This window comes from Hyperolius riggenbachi, chromosome 8 (assembly GCF_040937935.1).
Source record: "Hyperolius riggenbachi isolate aHypRig1 chromosome 8, aHypRig1.pri, whole genome shotgun sequence".
Lineage (NCBI taxonomy): Eukaryota > Metazoa > Chordata > Amphibia > Anura > Hyperoliidae > Hyperolius > Hyperolius riggenbachi.
In genome coordinates this window covers 71,557,154-71,580,959 of record NC_090653.1, presented here as the reverse complement: position 1 = coordinate 71,580,959, position 23,806 = coordinate 71,557,154, and the positions used below count along the sequence as shown (strand labels likewise).

The following is a 23,806-nucleotide window of genomic DNA, read 5'->3' as shown; positions in this document are numbered from 1 at the left end:
ATGTATCAACACTGGAATGTAAACAAACACTCTCTGAGAAACTGTCTCTGCTTCAGGCACACACAAAACTCAGAACTGCTCATTAGAAGATTTTAATATATAATAAAAAGCCGTTGTAATAGAAAAATAATAAAATGCAAAGACAGCTTTCAGGGCAAGATAAACTACACTTTGGAAACTTGTAATTTGTAGACAGACAATATTACTTGTGCACAAAAGCAAATATGATAACTGTATGAGTAATACAAAGTTTGAAAACACATTTTTATTGGATGTTATGTTCAGACCACTTTAAGATTAGTATTAGGCCTAACCTTAAAGAGACTCTGTAACAAAAAAAAATGTCCCCTGGGGGTTACTTGCCTCGGGTGGGGGAAGCCTCAGGGTCCCAATGAGGCTTCCCCCTCCCCTGTAGCTGCAGGCAATCTAGTGCTGGCTCCCCTGAAGCGACACGCAATCCTCCCCCGACATGCCTGACAAGGCTTGATATATTTACCTTCCCTGGCTCCAGCGGGGGCGCTGTTGTGGCTCTCAGCACGGAGATAGGCAGAAATTGCCTATCGCTGTCGGGTCCGCTCTACTGCGCAGGTGCAAGTCTACTACGCAGGCGCAGAAGACTTGCGCCTGCGCTCTAGAGCGGACCGACAGCAATTGGCTATTTCCACCTATCTCCAAGCGGAGAGCCAATACTGCGCCTGTGCTGGAGCCGGGTAGATAAATGTTTACATCCCCGCTGTTCGGAGGGGCACAGCGAGACCGCTGTGGGACACAGGAGGACAGGGGAAGCCTCGATAGGATCTGGAGGTTTCCCTCACCCGAGGTGAGTACCCCCCAGGGGAACTTTTTTTAGTTACAGGTTTCCTTTTTAACCCCTAAAATGAGCTGAGCCAGTTCTAGGCTTGATGGGGCCCTGGGCAACAGTGGCATAGGGCATCCCTACATCCAGGCCCCTTTCATAAACAGCAATAGACCCCGTTGTTTTTATCCTCCCCCCCCCCTGCCAGGGGCCCAAGAGCCGACTAGCGGACCCCCCCCCCCCCTCACCTCCCCAGTCATGGGCAAACCCTATTAGCTGTGCGCTCCATGTCTCCTTCCCCGTTGCCACCGCTGTGATCTGGCACATGTAACTCGGGTAACATGCTGACGAGTCTCTGAAAAGATGTGGCCAGTGGGGATAAAGGCGGGGTGCAAGCAGACTGATGGAGGACTGCACAATTCAGACAGATCCCCTGCTGAACTCTCTATAGGGGCCCCAGGGACCACTACACACTTAGGGCCTGATTCACAAAGAGGTAATAACTCAGTTATCACGCCTAAAAGACTTTAGGCGTGATAACCTTTGCACCGCTGAGTTAGCACCGCTTTGTGCTCTTTATCGTTCACAAAGTTCCGTGCGCAAAGTTTTGCGCGTGCAATCACGCAATTCCGCACGCAGCGCACACAGGGTTTAATGGGCGCATAGCGCGCACTGCTCTGTGCGCCGCGCGATTGCGTGCGCAAAACTTTGCGCGGGGGAATTTCGCGCGAGTTTCATTTTATCACGCCTAAACTGAGTTTAGGGGGGATAAAGGGCTTTTCACAGGCGTGCAAACGCTTTGCACCGCTTTGTGAATCAGGCCCATAGGGAGGGACTCCCGTGGGAGGGGGGCTAGTAGCCAGCTTGGGGGCTCTGTACAAATGCCTGTGCAGACATCACTAGCTGTCCATTTACAGCAGTTTCCAGAGAATGGAACTGTGATTTTACCTTGACTTCCACTTTCATAGACATACTTACTACAAGAGTCCCATGTCCCATTATTTTAATATCAATGCTTATGAAAGTATTTTGGTATCCAGCATTCACTGAGGGCTTCATTTCCGTGGCTGTTTCCTATTGTTCATTAGAGTTGGCATGCTCTTGTCCCACATGGAGTCAATGACTTACAGATGGTGGCAGAACAGCCTCCCACATACCCATATTATCCCGAAAATAACACAATTAATCCAAGACCTGATTAAACTTTCTCTAACAATGCGTTATTATTACTGTATTGCCGAGAGGACAATAAAAGACCAGTTTTCCAAATACATTTTAATGGGCACATGGTTTCAAAATGAACTGGATATCAAGCTGAATAGCTGCCTGTGGAGCATTTGATGGAGTCTTCCTTGGCTTGGCGTGAGTACCAGACAGTGGTGCACCTGTTCAGAGTCACAAGGAGGTAGGTGACCCCCCCTGGTACTTTTACCAGTCGTATGGATGGTGGTGGTTTCCATCAAAGGATTTTCAGGCAGCTATTCAGCTTCATTATGTGCATCTACTAAGACTAAAGTTTAAAGGGAACCTGACTTGAGAGGGATACAGAGGCTGACATTTTAATTTACTTTTAAACCATACCAGTTGCTTGGCTGTCCTGTTGATCATCAGAGATGTCGCGAACAGTACCCAAACCGTTCGCCGGCGAACATCTCTGCATCACTGGGCCTTCTACTACTTCCGGGTCGCTATGACCCGGAGTAGTACGCCTGCGCTGCCCGGCGGAGCGCGTCCTAGATCGCGCTCCTGTTGCTGGGCACTTTCTGCGCATGTGCGTGACGAATGAACGACGTCACGCTCATGCGCAGAAAGTGCCCGGCAACAGGAACGCGATCAAGGACGCGCTTCGCCGGGCAGCGCAGGCGTACTACTCCGGGTCATAGCGACCCGGAAGTAGTAGAAGGCCCAGAGATGTTCGCCCGGAGAACGGTTCGGGCCATCTCTATTGATCCTATGCCTCTTATATGTTTAGCCATAGCCCCTGAACAAGCATGTGGATTGGATGTTTCTGACAGAATTCCAACTGGATTAGGCACATGCTCGTTTCAGGTGTGTGAATCAAGCTGGTTTCATAATTGTGTGATGCGATTTTACCACGGCGAAAGAGGCCATTGCAGGACAATCGCATCACACCAAACCCCTTTCATATGGCCCTGCGGCATAGAGCACTGAAAGGGTCATATGCATATGACGTTCTCACTGCTGGACAGGAAGCCACACATGCACATTCTGTCACACCACGCTCCGTTGTTCAGACTCACTGCATGGCTATAGACTTGCTTTACTGCATAATTGGTGCGGTAGGCATGGCTCATGCGGTAACAAACGGATGACTTGTGTGTGTGACGGGATTGCAGAGTTTTAACTACTTCTGTCATAGTGTGTTGCATCGCACTAAGTACGAAAGTCTCCATAGCCGCCTCTTGTGAAAATATTGCTTCCCGCAATGCCATAATGTGAAAGGGGCCTCAGACATGACTGACATACCTCCCTTCCTGCCCATGATAGCCAATAGATAGTCAATTTTAGAGTCCCCAGAGGTCATGCAGTGATATAGCTCACAACATGCAGGGAAATGAGAAGGGGTCATGTATGTTACTGATCACAGCTGCATTTCTCTACTGCCTACATGTGAATATGCCGTAAGGCACCAGGGATTTGTTGGTGCATTGGGGATTACAGTCCTATCCATCCACCACATAATGCAGTCTGTGTCACTGACTTACTGCAAGACTTTCAGGGATGGCCGTGTATAGGGAGCAGGTGAAGGGAGGGAAGGGGATATTTTCAGCAGTAAGGTGGCTGCCATCTGTGATATGTTGCAGTAGGTCATTTTTGCAGATTAATTGTAAATGCACAATCTTTTATAACTGTTTAGTTTTTTTTAAATGCAGCTATAAAAAGAGAGGATGAATATGTTTTAAATCTATCCTCATAGCCAATGGCCTTAATTTGTAAGGAATAGGGGATCCAGTGGGAAACATAATCCATCAAACAAACTCTAAAACTGCATACCGCGACCTTTGGCCACTAGACTTTGGGCACGGCGCTTGCTTTGTCTACCCCCTATACAACTTTTCTAAACTTATTTGGTTGGTGGTCTGGATAGTGTTTTCCACTAGGTCCCCTATTTCTTACAAATTAGTGGCCAAGACCAAATTGGCTTGAGCAAGGAGCTGCCGTTGGTCTATGAGGTTTCACGCTGGGTCACCTTAACTAGACTAGCTTCAAGTCTACTTGAACCCTTTGCAGCCTTTTATTTAGCTGAGCTCTATAAAGCATCTCTTTTTTTCCCATAGCTGTCCGAGATTTAACAGCCTCCCTTTTCACCTGGCAGTGGTGGTATGTGGTTCTGGTAGTTGCTGTGGCAATATTCGGTGCTGCCATACTTGCCATTTACCTGGCCCGTCATCGGAAAAAGGAAACACGATATGGGTAAGTATGCCACTCTGAGTAGATATAGGGGGATCCATCTGAAAATGGCGCCTGCGAATAATGGCGCACGGTGTTGCCGCTAATCCGTTTGACGCTTATCGCTATTTAACGTTAAAGCCTTATTGTTATTTAGCGTTAAAGACTTATCGTTATTTAGCGTTAACACACAGAACCCTCTCTGTACCTATCCCTAACCCCTAAACACCCCCTGGTGGTGCCTAACCCTAACCACCCCCTGGTGGTGCCTAACTCTAAGACCCCCTGGTGGTGCCTAACCCTAAGACCCCCCCTGGTGGTGCCTAACCCTAAGACCCCCCTGGGTGTGCCTAACCCTAAGACCCCCCTGGTGGTCCCTAACCCTAACTACCCCCCTGGTGGTGCCTAACCCTAACCACCCCCCTGGTGGTGCCTAATCCTATCCACCCCCTGGTGGTCCCTAACCCTAACTACCTCCCTGGTGGTGCCTAACCCTAACCACCCCCCTGGTGGTGCCTAATCCTATCCACCCCCCTGGTGGGGCCTAACCCTAACCACTACCCTGGTAGTGCCTAACCCTAACCCTAAGACCCCCCCTGATGGTGCCTAACCCTAAGACCCCCCTGATGGTGCCTAACCCTAAGAGCCCCCCAGTGGTGCCTAACCCTAACCTTGACAGTGTTACATTAAATACATTCACCGTTTGCAGTTAAATAACATCTGCAGTTTGGCTTATGTAGGGCGCTATTGATAAATAACGTTACTGTGGGCAATATCATCTGCTGTTTGGCAAATGAACAGCACTATTGATAAATAACGTTAGTGTGTTCCACTATTGATAAATAACGTTAGTGTGTGCCGTTTTTCTTCTTTTTTCCCTGTGCGCCATTATTATGCAGTACTAACGATAAATAGTGATAAGCGTATCTTTTTAACCTCCTTAGCGGTAACCCCGTGCTGGACACGGGGTAAGCCGCCGGAGGGTGCCGCTCAGGCCCTGCTGGGCCGATTTTCATAATTTTTTTTTTGCTGGACGCAGCTAGCATTTTGCTAGCTGCGCCAGCACCCCGATCGCCGCCGCCGCGCGCCCGATCGCCGCTATCCGGTGTGGCGCACGCCCCCCCCCCCCCCCCCAGACCCCTGCGCTGCCTGGCCAATCAGTGCCAGGCAGCGCCAAGGGGTGGATCGGGTCTCCCAATGACGTCCCGACGTCGCTGACGTCATCGCGCCCCGTCGCCATGGCGACGGGGGAAGCCCTCCAGGAAATCCCGTTCTTTGAACGGGATTTCCTGATCGCCTATCGCCGGAGGCGATCGGCGGGGCTGGGGGGATGCCGCTGAGCAGCGGCTATCATGTAGCGAGCCCTGGGCTCGCTACATGATTTAAAAAAAAAAAATTAAAAAAAAACTGCTGCGCTGCCCCCTGGCGGTATTTTTCATACCGCCAAGGGGGTTAATGCGGCGCCATTTTTATGCATAGGCGCTGTGGGCCATTATTCACTGATACCGATATAGGGACACAGGACATGTAACAAAGGTATTGACGATGATCAATGTTGTTCTCTTTGTGTTTACAGAGAGGCTTTTGAACCAACTGTGGAACAAGGAGAGCTGGTGGTCCGATACCGAGTCAGGAAGTCTTACAGCCGAAGAACCACAGAGGCTACTCGTAAGTCAATCAATCTGCGCACATACTGGGCCTGATGTGCTAATCCTAGCCAGATATGGAACAATATTTTCAGCAATCATATGAGAAGCAAGGGCCCTTATTCAATTAACTTTTTCTTACAAGTTTTCTCATGGGAGATCATTTTTCATCTTCTGTTTAAAATGACTGTTCTGCAGTCTACAATTGAAAATGTACCAAAAGGTGGGTGTAGAAGTACTGACAAAATTTATTCTGAATATTTTCTTGGTTGCTGGTGGCTTAAAGGGCATTTTATTAATCAGATGTGAAAATATTACCTAGGAGAAAACTTAGGAGAAATTCCTGTCCATTTTGAAAACCAGCCTGGCAGGATATCTAATGTGATCGGGTCCTCAGAACAGATGGTGATTTGTGCTAGTGGGGATGAGGGCATCAGGATTGTTAATATTTAGTATTTATATAGCGCCAACATCTTCAACAGTGCTGTACAGAGTATACTGTCTTGTGACTTAACTGTCCATCATGGGGCTCACAATCTAATCCCTATCATAGTCCATGTCTATGTATGTATTGTGTAGTGTGCAGGCCCAGATTTACATCACAGGAGCCTATAGGCACAAATGTCATGCCTACACTTCACCCTCCATGGACCTACAAACACCCATTGAACCGCTACAGGTGTCCCTTAGCATTAGGTAGCCAGAGGTACCCTCTGTATTAAGAAGCTAGAGGTGTCCCTGAATGAAGGGAGATCTAGTCAATAGAATGCAGAGAGCAGAGTGTGTAGCCTCTCTCATTTATGCTCTTCTCTGGACTCTGCAGAGGGAAGAAGGGAGGGAGGCACTAGGGGAGAAGAGTGAGCCGCCTTTCCATCAAGAGGTGCCTGTAGGCACGTGCCTACAGTGCCTTATGGTAAATCCGGCCCTGGTAGTGTGTGTATCTTAATCTCGGGCCAATTTAAGGGCAAACCAATTAACTTATCTGTATGTTTTTGGGATGTGGGAGGAAACCGGAGTGCCCGGAGAAAACCCACACAGACACGGAGAAAACATACAAACTCTGTGCAAATAGTGCCCTGGCTGTAATTCAACACCAGGGACCCAGCGCTGCAAGGCGAGAGCCCTAACCACTACGTCACAATGCTGATCCTGTTTGGTGTTCCTTTATCATCAGTATTGGACCCCCTATGGACTGTCGTAGCCAAGGATGAGATCAAGATCATTTTGCAAATTTATGCAGCGAGTTTCAACTACTAGTCCATTTTCAAGCTCAATAACTCTGCATCATTTCGGAACTATTTCCCTTTCATTGACCATGGCTAGTCCGAACACGGAGAAGACCATCTGTCAACTTTTTATGCGTATCTGTGTTCCTTTGTGTTCTCTCATTTATTTTCTCTGAGCCATTGGCAAAGGAACAAACGAAAGGAGAATTCCGCAATGTTCCATAATCCTCAGAATCTGGGCATAAATATCCCAGTGGTACATGACAACCATCGAGGTGGCTTTTGTCCTCTTCTTTTATAGATGCCCATGAAAGCCTCTTCATATCCGTTATTTACGATGGATTTCATTTCCGTGGTCATTTGCCCTTGTTTATGCACATTTGCGTTGGCATGCTCTGGTCCCAGATGAAGTCAATGACTTGCAGATGGTGGCAGAACAGCATCCCACGTACTCATGAAAATAACACTGTATTTCCATGGCATGACTAAGCAATAATATGACTTGACTGAGCATTCTCTAACAAAGCATTATATTATTATACTAGCCGCTATATCCTTGAAGTGGAAATCCAAATACAAGTTTTCCAAATACGTTTCTCACGGTAATGCCTGAAGGAAAATTGAGAAATTCCACTTTCATTATAAGCTTGCCATAAATGTAGATCAGTGTTCCAGAAGTCTATTGGCAATTTCATGTACCTTCTGTCTGCAGCCAGCTAAGAACTTGCACATCTAGCAATACGCTCAGGTTGCGCTTCTTTGCAACCATAGCAACAGTGCCCTCGTTGGAGTACTGTTACCATAAGATGTGTCCAGAAAATGCCACCTTGCTCCAGAAGTGCAGAAGCCTTGGCTACTCCTTTTTAAAGTGGACCTAAATTCCAAACTCCTCTCTGCTCTAAAAGATACACAGCAGCATAATAACCTTTAAACAAAAACATTTCTTTGTTACAGCTGATACAAATCCTAAAAAAAATCTCAGTTTCTACTTCCTGATTCGTGGAAGCAGACATATTGTTTACAGCCTTCTGTGCTTTCAAATGAGCTTATCTGCTTAGATGCCATAGGAAGTCATGTGACACAGGTGATTAGACACAAATGAGGGGGGATTACACAGGCTAAACTCTTTAAATACATACAGGGTGCATTTCTGTTATGTTTTCCTTGTGTCCTGTGCAACAGTTCAGGTCCACTTTAATGCTTGGACCAATCCATTTACTTGCACCAAACCTTGACACTCCTGTACTGTCTGAAATTTATGTTAAAGTGATTCCAAGCCGAAGCTCGGGTACAAAATGAGATACTTACCTAAAGAGAGGGGAGCCTCAGGATCCTATTGAGGATTCCCTTGCTGGCCTGATGTCCCTCGTCGCTGACTGTCGCCCCCCAGAAGATTAGTGACAAGGCATTGTCGCTAATCATATCGGGGCCATGCAGCTCGTTTTCCTGTATTGTGGCCTGCTACTGCCCGGTCATGATACAGGAAGACGAGCTTGCGCGTCCCCGATGTGGAGGGAGGCCACTCGCAGCAACAGGGGGATTCAGACCACCGAGGGAAGCCTCAATAGGATCCTGAGGTTTCCCTTTCTTCAGGGTAAGGTCTGATTTTGAATCCGAGCTTCGTCTCGGTTTTACTTTAAGCTAGGTGCACACTTTAGATTAAACTCGGCTGAGGCAGCCATTAAATGAAATGTATTTATACACTCCACAATGCAACACGTTTCGCAGGATAAAACCCGCTTCATCAGGTAATAACGGGAGCAAAAACTAGTACTGGTCACTGTCACTGCCAAACGCCTCTGTCTTGAAGCGGGGTTGTTCCTACGAAATGCATTGCATTGTGGAGTGTATAAATACATTTCATTGTTGACTATTAAAAGCAACCAATTTGTTGTCTACTTATTGGGGAGGTAAATCCACCACTACCTCCTCTTTTAAATGTTTAATGGTTTTATCCTGTTATTGGCATCTCTGTTCCATCCTTGCTACATTCTCGAGTCCACCCTCAGTGGAGGGGTGTTACCCCTTGTCTCCTATCTACAGAGAGCGACTTCTTAACCTGAGTGGGATCAGGTCCTAATGCTCCCCACCCACCTGTACAGTGGTTGCTGTTGAGGTAACTCACACTTGCGAGTATAACAGCACACATTTTGTCTTTCTCCATAACCTGGTTATACTACATACTTCACTTTATTGGGCTCTCGGTGTCCCTTTCTCTTTCCTCTTACAAGCTACTTTCTATGTATTTCAAATTCATGTGCGTGTGTATGTGCGTGTGTGTGTATGTGCGTTTGTATGTGCATGTGTTTCTTAGTGAGCGGAAGCCTTCTCGTCTATTACTGTTTTTGTTTTTTATAGAAATCTTTTGTGTCTTCTCAAAGCACACCTGTCTTTTCAGTGAGCGATAGCTCTGCTGCAGTACAATGCTTAGGGGCTGGCCTAAGACACACAATACCCTTGTATTAGCCAATCCTTTGTATACAGAGTCAGGTTCACAAAAGACTAGAATTACAGCGAGGATTTGAGAAAAGAGGTTGTCAGAAACACCATGTTTACTATTGAACGTTTAGGATGTCCAAAAGCAATTTTCTCTTTACAAATATGAGATGAGCTGACAGATCCACACAAAAGTGTTTACACTCCAATCGACAAAAAAATACAGGAAATCCTTCAAGACTGTGATACATGGACAATTCCCTGCCCTGCTACATGATCACTTGTAGGAAGCTGCCCCCAGGTCTTTAACTTGTACACAACCATCTGGCTGTGATAGGAGGGATGCTGCACTGACTCCATCTGGATTGTTAAAGGTAAAAATCTAGGCAAACAAGAAGCAATCTATCTAGGCAGTGAGCTTTCTATCTACCATGTCAAGCCATACAGGTCATTCCTTTATTGGAATTGTGTTGCTCAGCATAAAGGTTTGTACACACTTTTGATTAAACTTGGCAGAGGTGTCTGCTTAATGTCACCATGGCCAAAAATGTAGTGCGCACAATAGCTACCCCCACACCTTCAGCTAGAGAACGGGTGTCAAATTTAAATACAAAGTGGGCCGAAACTGAATACTGGGACCAAGTCCAATGTCTAGTGACCTCCTCCCTCCCTTATAAAGTTCCCTGGTGTCTAGTGGCCCTCTTTTTCTCCTATACAGTTCCCTGTTGTCTAGTGGCCACATCCCTCCCTTATAAAGTTCCATTGTTTGCCTAATGGGCCTCCTCTCTCCCCTATACAGGTCCCTGGTGTCTAGTGGCCTGCTCCTTTCCCTACATTTCCCTGATGTCTAGTGCCCCTCTCCATCCCAATACAGTTCCTTGCTGTCTAGGACGTCATATCTAATATAGCTTCCCTGGAGGTCCAGAGTGAGCCAAACACAAGGTAAAGTGGGTAAACCACTTGCAGGCCAAATCTGATTTGGCCCATGGGCCGGAGTTTGACATGGATGAGCTAGAGCCAGTAATGCGTTCTGTTGCTATGGATGGGGGATTAGGGCTGATGGTGTAGCCAATGATAGAGTAGTATGAGTGGTATGCTGCTGGCCGTTTGAGGAGGGGCACTCAGCCAAGATGGCCTGCACTCAGCCAAGATGATCCGCCAGTCTCATAATTCTTACCGACACACCGGGGGCCATCATACACACCCCAGATTCTTGGCTGAAGCAACCCCAAACAGCTGGTTTGGCCAAGAACTATCCAGCGTTTGTACAAGACTTAATAGTGGGAGCTTGATAACAAGAACGTATGAGGACATTTATTACACATTTTTGTGTTACCTCTTTAAACTAACCAATTAGCAAACCGTGGGAGGGGCTTTGTCCAGGCTAAGCAGCTGAAAAATGCTGACGGCACTGAGCTGATTGCGCTGGTTCAAGGTTATTTAGGCTCCAGAGCTGACTGAACAGAATTTCAGATGTTTTGATGAGATATTTTACATATAGGCCCATATGCAAATTACTTTTTCTCCTGAGTTTTCTCCTAGGTCCTTTTTTCACAACTTGTCAATAAAATACTTTTTTAAACCACCAGCAAGCAAGAGAATACTTTAAATAATTTTGATAGCACTTTTTCACCTACTTGTTGGTACTTTTTCAAATGCAGTGCTGAAAATGTATTTTAAATATAAGATAAAAATTGCATACGGGCAGCACGGTGGCGTAGTGGTTAGCTCTCTCGCCTTGCAGCGCTGGGTCCCTGGTTCGAATCCCAGCCAGGGCACTATCTGCAAAGAGTTTGTATGTTCTCTCCGTGCCTGCGTGGGTTTCCTCCGGGCACTCTGGTTTCCTCCCACATTCCAAAAACATACAGATAAGTTAATTGGCTCCCCCTAAAATTGGCCCTAGACTACAGTACTTACACTACATAATATAGACATATGGCAATGGTAGGGATTAGATTGTGAGCTCCTTTGAGGGACAGTTAGTGACAAGATATATATATACAATGTACAGCGCTGCGTAATATGTCGGCGCTATATAAATACTAAATAATAATAATAATAATAATAATATGGGCCATACTGTGTTTCAACTCCTTATTTAGCTATACATAGCTTTCTGCCTAGAGTTCAAGTTCAAAGAGTGATAATTGATATTCATGAATCGATATATTTAATTACAATAACAGTCATGATAACTCTAGTAGTTACAGCTGACTGTGTTCAAAGAGTAAATAATATTTCAGGGCCACAGGGCTGACACTTTAAGCAGGACGTATACCCTTGTTAATTGTTGCTTCTCCAATTGCTTATTCTTTGGCATGCAGCCTGGATATCTTCAAGGATGAAGTCAACTTAGATTCCAAACATCGCTAAAAACATTGGGAACATTTTGTTTCCTTACAGCAAAATTAATTGCTGAATTGAACTAAATGCTCTCTTATGTAACCTATAAATATTTTATGACTGCTAAATTGTGGTCCTCTCCAGATGTCAGGACAGGTCCAAGGGTGTATCTAGAGGAGAAGGGCTGAAGTAAGGGTAGTAGCCATGGGATAGGTGGAGTACCCATTAGACTAGATTAATGGACACAAGATATTGGAGCGGTCTGCAGAGAATCTGCCTGCGTAAAGACCATTTGGCAGTACATCAGGAAATTCCTGCTCATGTCTTGAGTTGGACAGAAATGTGATGGAGACAATTCTGTGTTTAGAAACCGTCCGCCCAGCTATGGTCACTCTGATACTCCAGCTCACATCTGTTTTGGCTTCTGAACTTTGTTCTCTAGGAATCCGAGTATCATAAATCAAGAAGCCATTAAGGTTTTGTCTGCTTACACAAAACTTACTTTTGTTATTTTGACTTTCCTGACGTTACTGGGAGACCATGTCTGTACAATTTTTTTGCTTTGATGTCCCTCGTGTAGAATGTGAATCAGAGCACTACAACATCGTTCTGTTTTCTGACAAATTCCTCACTCATAGACTTCTTACATCTCTGAGATTCAGTGGTGTGATTTCACCGTAACAATTTACACATTTGTAAGATGAAGGTGTCATTCTTGGTTGGATTTGCCAGTTATTTGTTTAGTCTGCAATATGTATCCATCTAGGGATAACACCATCATTTGGCTCCCAAGTGGCTGCAACCACTGAAATCAAATTTAGTGTGTGATGCTTCTGAGTCTCCCAAAGGAAATAATTATCATTTCTGTATTAAACACTGGCATACAAAAAACGAGCATTCTTGATGATGGTTGAAAATGAGCCGTCTATGGACATGGGCTGTCTTTTTTTACATCTCCTGTCCTTCGTGCAGCTAAATCTCTTGGTTGGGACCTCAAATGTGGCCTAATGTTGGTCAAACCTGTTGACATCTGACCGAGAAATATATTCACAGTCTTACACAAAATTGCAGAACCTTGAAACAAACAACGTGTAAATAAGAAGACTGGTTGGCAGAAAGTGAGCATGCTATGTGGTAAATTTCAGGGGCAAACCCAGGATTTTCAAGGAGGGGATTCCTAAAAGGTCTCCCTCGCCACGCACAATACAGTTTAATAGTATGGTAGGACATCATGCTAGGTACACACAATGCCATTTCCCGCCTAACCAACCGACAATGGGATCGATCAGGAGCAGTTTGGATACAGATAATAATGAGGACAGACGACATTGCTAATGAAGGGGAAAGTGAAGCATTCACACAGGGCTGTGCTTATACCTGACTCTGTTAAGTTCCCCAGAGCTGCTCCATGCTCTGTACACACGTTGCTGCTACATCCAAAGTCAGCTGTAGCAGGGAAAGAAAGAGGGCAGTGCTATGAGCTGCAGGAAGCCTGCAGACATCCTGGTGTCTCAACTTGTGCCTGTCCCCAGACACTGCACCGGCCCTGGTCTGAGGGGGGATTCTGGGCAGCTGTAATCTCCCCCTGCGTTTGCCTATGCATTTGTTCAAAGATTGCTCAGTTCTGTCGCAGCAGAAAGCACATGAATTAGCTTTTGAGGTGCTAGACTACCACTAGATTATATGGGTCTCTGGGTCTTTTTGAGTGTTCAGTGAGGATTCTAACCTCTAAAGGCCCACACCCACTAAGCGATTTTTTTAGAACGACTTTTCTTAACGAACATTTTTTCCACGATATTGCGCTACATCATTTCATGAAAAGTCAGTAAACAATAAACAAAAAGCGTTCATGATTCATGTTTGAACTACCGCCATGTTGGTTCAAATACAGCAAGGCTGTGTTGAAGAAACTTTGTCACAAAAAGGCATTGGCTAGTGTTTGAACTGTCACTTTAAAAGAGTAAACACAGTGAAGGTTTCCCAGTCAGTATTACTAACAATATTTACATTCTCGGTTTATTGAGAAATGAAACTTAGCACCGTCTCTCAGCGGAAGCTGCCGGTTGGGGACACCTCGGCTGATAATATGTTGTTGTTTGTTGTTGGTGACATTGCTGCAGGTTTTTTTAGGAGATATATCTTTCTTGTAATTGGTCACTGTTCAAATATATAAGGCTGTATGATAACTATTTGCAGCTAAACAATACCTTTTTTTTATGTTTAGTGAACCGGCTTGGAATTAGTGATGACCTTAAAGAGAAACTCCGGGATGTGATGGTGGATAGACACAAGCTCACTCTTGGAAAGACCCTTGGAGAAGGTAAAATCCCCACACAAGGCATTATCCTATCATCACTGCTTATTACATCCTCTGGCAGCAAGATGTGCTGTGAACATCTAAAGTATAAGTGGACTGTTAGGGAATTAGAATTGTACTTGTGACTCATGTGACATTAGTCTGGATCTCTCCCTCCTCCTCGTACTCCTGTTTGGCCTGTTGTTGACTTCTCAGTCTGCTCTTGTGCCTGCTCGGGGACAAGACCCGCCCCTATCCTGCCTCTGCAGGCTTTACAGAAGTTATTATGGACAAAGCAGTGCACGTTGGGAAAATAGCGCGCTGCTCCAGAACCTGAAGGTGGCACCTGCAGTCACATGACCACATCTAGGATTTTAAAGAGAACCCGAGGTGTGTTTAAAGAATGTTATCTGCATACAGAGGCTGGATCTGCCTATACAGCCCAGCCTCTGTTGCTATCCCAAATCCCACTAAGGTCCCCCTGCACTCTGCAATCCCTCATAAATCACAGCCATGCTGTGTTTACATCTGTAGTGTCAGTCTCAGCTGCTCATCCGCCTCCTGCATAGCTCTGGTCCCTGCCCCTGTCCCTTCCCTCCAATCAGCAGGGAGGGAAGGGATGCAGGCGGGGACTGGAGTTCTGCAGGAGGCGGGGAGAGCAGCAGACTGACACTATAGAGATAAACACAGCCAGCTCTGACAAGCTGTTTGTCAGCAGCGTGGCTGTGATTTATGAGGGATTGCAGAGTGCAGGGGGACCTTAGGGGGGTTTGGGATAGCAACAGAGGCTGGGCTGTATAGGCAGATCCAGCCTCTGTATGCAGATAATATTCTTCAAACCCACCTCGGGTTCTCTTTAAAGGACAACTGAGGTGAAAAGAATATTGAGGCTGCCATTTTTATTTCCTTCTAAACATTACCAGTTGCATGGCAGCCATGCTGGTCTATTTGGCTGCAGTAGTGTCTGAAACACACCAGAAACAGGCATGCAGCTAATCTTGTCACATCTGAGAGTAATGTCAGAGACACCTGCTCTGCTGCATGCTTGTTCAGGGTCTATGGGTAAAGAGGCAGAGGATTAGCAGAATAGCCAGGTAACTAGTATTGGTTATAAGGAAATAAATATGGCAGTCCCCATACCTCTCTCTTGCTCTAGTTGTCCTTTAACAAAAAAAACTTGGGCTGTTTTTGTTTTCTTTTAAGGAAATCTGTCACCAGATTAAGCTGCAAGAGACAGTTATAAATACATTGAAAGGAGTGCCTGTGATAGTCACCTCTTCCACTGCTCTACATTGCATTTACAGCGCTGCTGGTCCAGGTCTCTGCCAAGCCTTGTACAGACAATAGATGGATAGATGGTTCTTGGCCAAGGTGTCTGATCGGGGCCACCTCTGCCGGGAATCTAGTGTGTGTACAGCGGCCCGATCCCCTGCAAAACGTCAGCGAGCTGTCAGTCTTGAGGATCATCTACACCGAGCGCAGGCTGAGGGTATCGTTCTCTTACTAACCTCACCTGCTCCATGCCGCTCCATCGTGCCCCGTTGCCATCCTTCCCCCTCCATAGCCACTGAATGCATCACCAGCCTGCAGGCTAGTGACGCTTTGTCAGAGTTCTGCCCTGAACCACCGATCCCACTGGGTAACAGCCCTTATACTTGTGTACAAGGTTTTAGCTAGTGTTACACTCTCCATTGAATAGACATGGAACTGAAGTGTTATCAAGCCCCTGGGTCAATTGAGTGATTGCAGTGAGAGAGATGGTTATTGCTTCTACTCCGTCCAATGTGTTAAAGCGGACCTGAACTCAGAACTTCCTCTCTGCTCTAAAAGATAAACAACAGCATAATAACCTTTACAGAAAAACATTTCTTTGTTACAGTTTACAGAACTCCTGCATTATATCTGCAGTGTGTCTACCTTCTGCTTTTATGGAAGCAGACAAAGGGTGAACATCCTGCATTTACATATAAGCTGTGTCTGCCAGGACTGCCAAATTGTTGTGCTGACACAGCTGAGAGATCAAATTACACTTGTAATTACTTGCAGATGAGGGGAGATTAGACAGGCTCTACCCTCTAAAAACACACATTTCTCTCTGTTTTCCTTGTGTCCTGTGCAAGAGTTCAGGCCAACTTTTAAGCCCTGTAATTAGGTTGAAGCGTACCTGAACTCTTTGTTGTCCTGAAGACTTGAGACCATGGGCTTAAACCCCCCTAAAGACCAGGCTATTTTTGTCAAAAAAGGCCAGTGCAGCTTTAAGGCCAAGCTGCAGGGCCGCACAACACCGCACACAAGTGATTTCCCCCCCCCCGCCTTTTTCACCCCCCCCCCCCCCCCCCCACTGCCCTTTTCACCCTACCAACAGAGCTTCCTGTTGGTGTGTTGGTGGGGTCTGATCGCTCCCCCTGTGTTTATTTTTTTTTGTCAATATTTTTCTATTTTTTTTTTATAATAAATATTACTATTTTTGTTTGTTTTTTCTCCCTCCCCGCAGCCGGCCAATCATGGCGATCGGCTGTCATAGGCCTTGGCCTATGAGAGCCGATCCCTCTCTAGTGTCCCAGGGGGACAGCCGTGTCACACGCCTGTCCCCAGTACACGGTCCTGGGGCTGCCGCCGTGGCCACCCCGATCGCGTGATGCGGTCGGCAAGCAGTTAAAATGTATTTGTTTTACATTCCCCTCCGATGCATAATAAGCTACATATATATATAGTTCATTTCTTGCAGGTCCCATTCCTCAGATATTCTCATTTGCTGCCTTCTGACTGCGAGCAGGCAGGACATGGGAATATCTGAGGAATGGGACTGCACAGAGACAAAGTAAAGGTATGTAGCTAATAATACTTTAAGAGGAGAACCTACTTCAGAGTGCATGTACACTTTTAATGCAATGGCTTTCATTCATAAAGGTGCAGTCGGTAGTGCGGGAAAACACAGTTCTTCTCCGCAAGCGGTACTTAAGACTTCAGGGTGGTCATTCATAAATAAGTTGCCTGTTGCGATACAAGTGCGGAGGTTTTCTGGAGGAAGCTGGCGGTAGCGTGGCGGAAGACATGCGGAAACATAAAAGCTGCCCGATTCCCTCCGTGCGCTCCTCTGTCTGATGCTGCTTGGGAGGTCCGTCCCATTCATTTACAAGTAATCCGCCCGCCTATCGCTACTGTCGAGCAAACGGTATTTTCCTTCCGCATACCGCTTGCTCTAATCTTTATGAATGGACGTGTTTGTTACTTTTTCTAGATAAATCTAGAAAAACTCCGCACAAGGCGGAAATGTATCGCTCTTCACGGGAATGTCAGCTTTTCATGCGGCAAGAGCCTTTTATGAATTGGGATTTTGCTGAGTGTTCGGTAAAGTCAGCGGTATTAAGCATTTCCGCATGCGGAAATGCTTTATGAATGATAACCAATGTATACTTGTGATGGACTATCCAGGCTCATTACAGCAGCACCTGGAGTCTCGATTTAGTACTAAATTTATGCCACATTGGGCGTAGCAGTGTAAAGAATCCACTGTTTAATGATGAATCCATTTATTTCCTGAGTGTAGAATGTCCAGAGAGGAAATGCCCTTTTGAGTAAAGCCATTCTTTTGCATGGACTGCTCATTAGCATTTAAGACTTCCCCTAGCAGTAGACCTTGACTGTGTATTAAATGAGAAAGGTCCCTCCTGTCTGCTGCTGTGTTTTCCTATGCGTGGGAACGGTCACACAGTAACACGAGTCTTGCAAGCTCCGTTTCCGCTCCCTGTTTTATCCTACACAGTCTGGAAAAGCTATCGGAAAACAGTCCTTGGTCTAATGGCTTCCTCTGTCTTCCTCCTGGGAGCCTGGTCTCCAGCCAGGGCTGCCTCTGCTACTCCTGCTGGGCAGCTTGTTAACCCAGTGGCTGCTGACTTATGTGTCTCGTGGTAGGAAGGACACCCACCGCCTGCACATTCTTTATACAAGCCTACAGCCAATCTGTGCCACGTGTAATAACAGATCAAGCATTTTCCTTACATGTAAGAAATATAAAGCCACTCAAAGTCCTGTTTGTGGCATTACAATGAAAGAATAAATGATACCCGAGGTGACATCTGACATGATGAGATAGACATGTGTACGTACAGTAGTGTTGCTCGGATACAATCTGCTATCACGGCATAACCGTTTTTTCACTATCCGACATCGTGATCCGAATCCATGATGGGGAATCGATCACTGAATTCAATCACGGATCCGTTATTCTGCGTATTCGGCCCGTGAAAATATATCCGTGATTATAAGCTGAAAAGCCGCCAACTTTATCGGTTAATAGCAAAGCCCCCTTATATGATATAAATATCAAATTTGCAGGATATGTTAAGCAGAACAGTGGGAACAAGGGGACATTTTTTTTTCAAAAATAACTTATAGTTTTTGAGATAATGGATTTTAAAGTTTCAAAGGAAAATAGTATACATTTAAATGGGGTAATGGCAGTTAATGTATTTACCACATTTACATCTATACTTTTTTCCTTTGAAAATTTCCTTTGAACCTTTAAATTCGATTATCTCAAAAACTATAAGGTCTTTTTGAAATGTTTTTGTTCCTTGATCCCACTGTTCTGCATAACATATCCTGCATATTTGGTGCTTATAGCATGTAAGGGAGCTTTGCTATTAACTGCTTAAGTTGGCAGGTTTTGGCTTTATTTAAAGAGAACCCGAGGTGTGTTTAAAGAATATTATCTGCATACAGAGGCTGGATCTGCCTATACAGCCCAGCCTCTGTTGCTATCCCAAACCCCCCTAAGGTCCCCCTGCACTCTGCAATCCCTCATAAATCACAGCCGTGCTGTGAGGCTGTGTTTACATCTGTAGTGTCAGTCTCAGCTGCTCCCCCGCCTCCTGCATAGCTCCGGTCCCTGCCCCCGTCTCTTCCCTCCAATCAGCAGGGAGGGAAGGGATGCAGGCGGGGACCGGAGTTCTGCAGGAGGCGGGGAGAGCAGCAGACTGACACTATAGAGATAAACACAGCCAGCTCTGACAAGCTGTTTGTCAGCAGCGTGGCTGTGATTTATGAAGGATTGCAGAGTGCAGGGGGACCTTAGGGGTGTTTGGGATAGCAACAGAGGCTGGGCTGTATAGGCAGATCCAGCCTCTGTATGCAAATAATATTCTTCAAACCCACCTCGGGTTCTCTTTAATCACCATTACTTTTTCATTGGAAAATTTAAATTCGATTTTCTCAAAAACTAGAAGTTATTTTTGAAAAAATTTTTTGGTTGTTGTAACTACTGATCACCTTTATAATCCATGCAATTTTGGTGATTGTAGCATGTATGGGAGGTTTGCTATTAACGTTAAAGGCAAATCCGGATCAGGAACCCATTATCACAAATTTTACAGGCAATCACGGATAAAATCCGAGTCGAATTTGTCAGTCAGTTTCAAATCCGGATCACAATCACGGCTTATCCGGATTTTGGGACTGCCGTGGCCAGATTTATTTGAATCCGTGATTGGGAGTATCCAAGCAACACTAATGTACAGTGCCTAGCACACAAATAATTATGCTGTGTTCCTTTTTTTCTTTCTCTGTCTGAAAGAGTTAAAGGGACTCCGAGCTCATAAAAAAAATGAAAGTTGTACTCACCTGGGGCTTTCTCCAGCCCAGTGCTGGTCGGGAGGTCCCACGACGGCGTCCTGGCTCTTCTCCTTCTCCCCGCTCCGGAATGGCTGACAGGCCGCAGCCCGGGCGACACTCAGCAGAGTGTCGAGCTGCTCCTTCCGCATATGACGCGGATTACGTCACACGCCGGCCACCTCGCGTCATCACGGCGGCCGGCGTGAAAGTACTGCGCATGCGCGATTAAAGCGCGCATGCGCCGTACTGCCCCTCTGCTGAGTGTCGCCCGGGCTGCGGCCTGTCAGCCATTCCGGAGCGGGGAGAAGGAGAAGAGTCAGGACGCCGTCGTGGGACCTCCCGACCAGCACTGGGCTGGAGAAAGCCCCAGGTGAGTACAACTTTCATTTTTTTTATGAGCTCGGAGTCACTTTAAACATCAGGTATGTAAGTGGCAGTTCCTATCTGAGTCAGGACTGGGTCAGACTACAGTGTGATGCTCACTGATAAGAAATTACAACTATAAAACACATTCCTAGCAGAAAATCGCTTCTGAGAGCAGGAAATAGATAAAAAGGGTTGATAGTTCATAGATTTTAGCTCTGGTATACTTCAATGAATGCGTCATTGAGCAAAAACAATAAAACAGTAAAAACTTAAAAAGTAGATTTAAATATAAAATAAAACTGTGGAATATCTTAAAAAGTCATTTTTAGGAGAAGGAGGATAGATACAATTGTTTATTTCATTAGTTTATTTTCACCTCAAGTGTCCTTTAACCTCCTTGGCGGTAATCCCGAGCTGAGCTCGGGGTATGCCGCCGGAGGTCGCCGCTCAGGCCCTGCTGGGCCGATTTGCATTCTGCAAAAAGCAGCACACGCAGCCGGCACTTTGCCAGCCGCGTGTGCTGCCCGATCGCCGCCGCTCCGCGGCGATCCGCCGCGTGCAGCGGCGAAAGAGGGTCCCCCCAGCCGCCCGAGCCCAGCGCAGCCGGAACAAACAGTTCCGGCCGGCGCTAGGGGCTGGATCGGGCGGCTCTGACGTCAGGACGTCGACTGACGTCCATGACGTCACTCCGCTCGTCGCCATGGCGACGAGGAAAGCGAAACAAGATGGGCCGCTCATTGCGGCCTATCTTGTTACTTTCGATTGCCGGAGGCGATCGAAAGTACGCTTCCGGAGCGCCCTCTAGTGGGCTTTCATGCAGCCAACTTTCAGTTGGCTGCATGAAATATTTTTTTTTTTATTTAAAAAAAAACCCATTTCAGCCTCCCTGGCAAAATAAATAAACCGCCAGGGAGGTTAAGGGAAGAACAACAATTTTTTTGAGGGGTCAGAGAAGGATTAACTTGAAATGGGGCCGAAGGCAAGATGCCAAATTTGGTTCCCACTGTTGGTCGTCTAGATTCTTTGGTAAGGTAAGATAAGGGAGGTTTGTCGGTAAAAGGTGCCAGCCAGGCCCCTAGGCACCAACCAGGCCCTAGGCGCCTGCCCAATTTGCCTTGTGGATGATCTGGCTCTGTCAGGGCTAGTTCACACTGAGGGCAAGTATGTTTTGCTTGACGATTACCAGCAAACGGCAAAGCGCTAGTTCAGTGTCACCCTATGAGGGTGTTCTCACAGCAGTGTTTTGATTTTTAGAAAATCGAACTCTTGCTGCCTGAACCATTATTTTTTAGAGCGATTCTGAACACACATTCCTTAAAAATCGTTCCAAAAATTGCATTGAAAAATCAGCAATTCCTTTTGCAGCGTGTACTACGTTGCATTTTTCAATTCAATTTCGATGGCTAATAGATCGCAAAACGCAAGGTACCAATAGAAACAGCGGTGACCGTTTTCATCAGTGCGATCAGATTGCGGTGTGATTTTTTTTTTCTTGAGGGCAATCGTCCTTATGCCTGGTTTTGGGTGCGATTGGGCTCCTATACTGCATATATTTCCTAAATCGTTATCGCAGTATTGAAAAATTGAAAATTAGGAAGAAACGCAAACGCAATGGAAAACAGCCCTAAGCCTTATGGTGTTTCCATATAAAATTATATGATATGATTGTGTTTTTCTTCTGCTGTAAATTTCCATCCTATATGCTAGATATAGCAGTTTATGCATTAGTCACTGTAGCCATTGCAATCACTTTGCTTCCATTATTGAAAAACGGTTGATACACGATATTAGCCACATAGAAAGTGAGGCCCAACACAGAGACCGGCATTGACAGTGGTGATTGTTATCAGTTCTAAATATGATTGTTACAACATATCCAACTCATGCTGCTTTCAGAGGCAGGAAGCTGTGGAGAGTGACATTTCCTGCAGGCTGGGATTGGTACATGCTGTATTTTGCTTTTCAGCACTGATATCCTGCCATTGTGTTATAGGACACAAGACATCGGGGGTTAATCACAGAACGCACAATTGCTGTACTTGGGTTACTTCTGTTGCCACTGACCCTCCTCTCCAGCTTAGCCCTAACCTCTTACTAGTAAATAAGGGCGCATGCGGCGAGTCGGATGATTGGGCGCCAATGTAAAATATTGGTATTGGTATTAGTGGAAATTTGGGCACCCGGTAAATAGGGCCCTGGTACTGCGGGCACCCAAATGCAGATATTTTTAGGTGCCCATGGAGGCATCTGAGCATTTGCGATTTGCTCTTCTCTTTTCTTGGAAGTCTGTGTGTGTGTGTGGGGGGGGGGGGGTTGTTAGGTTTAGGGAGTTAGTGTGCGGGGATGGGGGGAAGGGGATTTAGGGATTAGGCAGGTTGTGTGTGTGTGGGGGGGGGTAAGGGTTAGGCATTAGCTAGGTAGATTGTCTGGGGAGGGGGGCTATGGCTTCGACATTAGGTAGGTAGTTGGGGGGGGGTTAAGGGTTAGGCGTTAGGTAGGATGTGTGTGTGTGTGTGTGGGGGGGGGGGTTAAGGGTTAGGCATCAGGTAGGTCATCTCTACAGGAGAGGGGGGTTAAGGCTTAGGCCTTAGGTAGGTAGTTTGTGCAGGGTTAGGTATTAGGCAGGTAGTGTGTGTGTGGGAGGGGGGTTAAGGGTTAGGCGTTGGGGGGAGGGTTCTTCTGTGTGAGAGCAGGGTTAGGTTTGGCCATAGTAAAATATCAATTGTAGAAAAAATTACAATGGTGAGCGCATAACCATTTATACATCTGTGTACCCCACGTGATGTGGGGAGGCCACCATAAGACAACTACACACTGCTAGGAATTGAAAAATCTCCAGGGGCCTTCAAATCACATATAAAGTTTATTAATAACTAGCAGACCCAAGCCCATTTAAAAACGGGCTCTAGGTCTGTGTTTACGGGCTCTAGGTCTTTAATTTATGAACCTCCCGCAGAAGGAGTTTGTTTTTGAGAAGTTTTGACACTTTAGTGCAAAGTACCCATTAAGTTAACCTGCACCTTTTAAACTATCACTAAGGTTAGGTTCACACTATCATTTAAAACAGTCCGTTTCACAGAACAGACCATAACGGACCAATGGACTTGTAGACAGATCCTATGTTAAGCACAGGATCTATTAAGACATGTGCTGTCCAGTGTCTGTTGACACAGGCAAACTTTTACAACCTAATTTAAGAGCTTGAGGTCTGGCAAACGTGGCTTGGCTCCCAGAGGTATTCAAACATACAAAATAGCTGTGCTCATCCTACACAGACTATAAATGGTGGAAAGGGCGGAAATGTGTATTTGAACTTGTTGAGGGCTAGTTACGGGGAATTTGTACCCATTTCCTGAACCTTGACAAGTAAATTACCTCTGTGATGCTTAATGAAGTTTCTAAGTGAAAAGGGGTGTCCTGTGAGTTCCCATGAACTGTAATTATATCTGACATGCCCTGGGGTCAGGTTAGATAAACACGATAGTCACTAATTTCATTTCTTATTTTAGGAGAGTTTGGCTCAGTCATGGAGGGTCAGCTAAACCAAGATGACTACATCCTCAAGGTGGCTGTGAAGACCATGAAGAGTAAGTGATGATGGTTGTCCACTGGGGACCTTTATCCTCTAGATCCAAGAAGCATTCACATAACCCAGTCCTTCAATCCTGTCATA

At 45.9% G+C, this 23,806-nt stretch overlaps 1 protein-coding gene across 1 annotated transcript in view; it reads left to right on the top strand.

The window, feature by feature from the left end:
- The window catches only part of AXL (AXL receptor tyrosine kinase), a 144,016-nt gene that overhangs the window by 101,276 nt on the left and 18,934 nt on the right, over positions 1–23,806 (top strand). The window contains exons 11-14 of the mRNA XM_068250668.1: positions 4,096–4,231; positions 5,784–5,875; positions 14,083–14,178; positions 23,643–23,720. Coding sequence (XP_068106769.1) covers positions 4,096–4,231; positions 5,784–5,875; positions 14,083–14,178; positions 23,643–23,720 — 402 coding nt within the window. The remainder of the gene's footprint in view (positions 1–4,095; positions 4,232–5,783; positions 5,876–14,082; positions 14,179–23,642; positions 23,721–23,806) is intronic.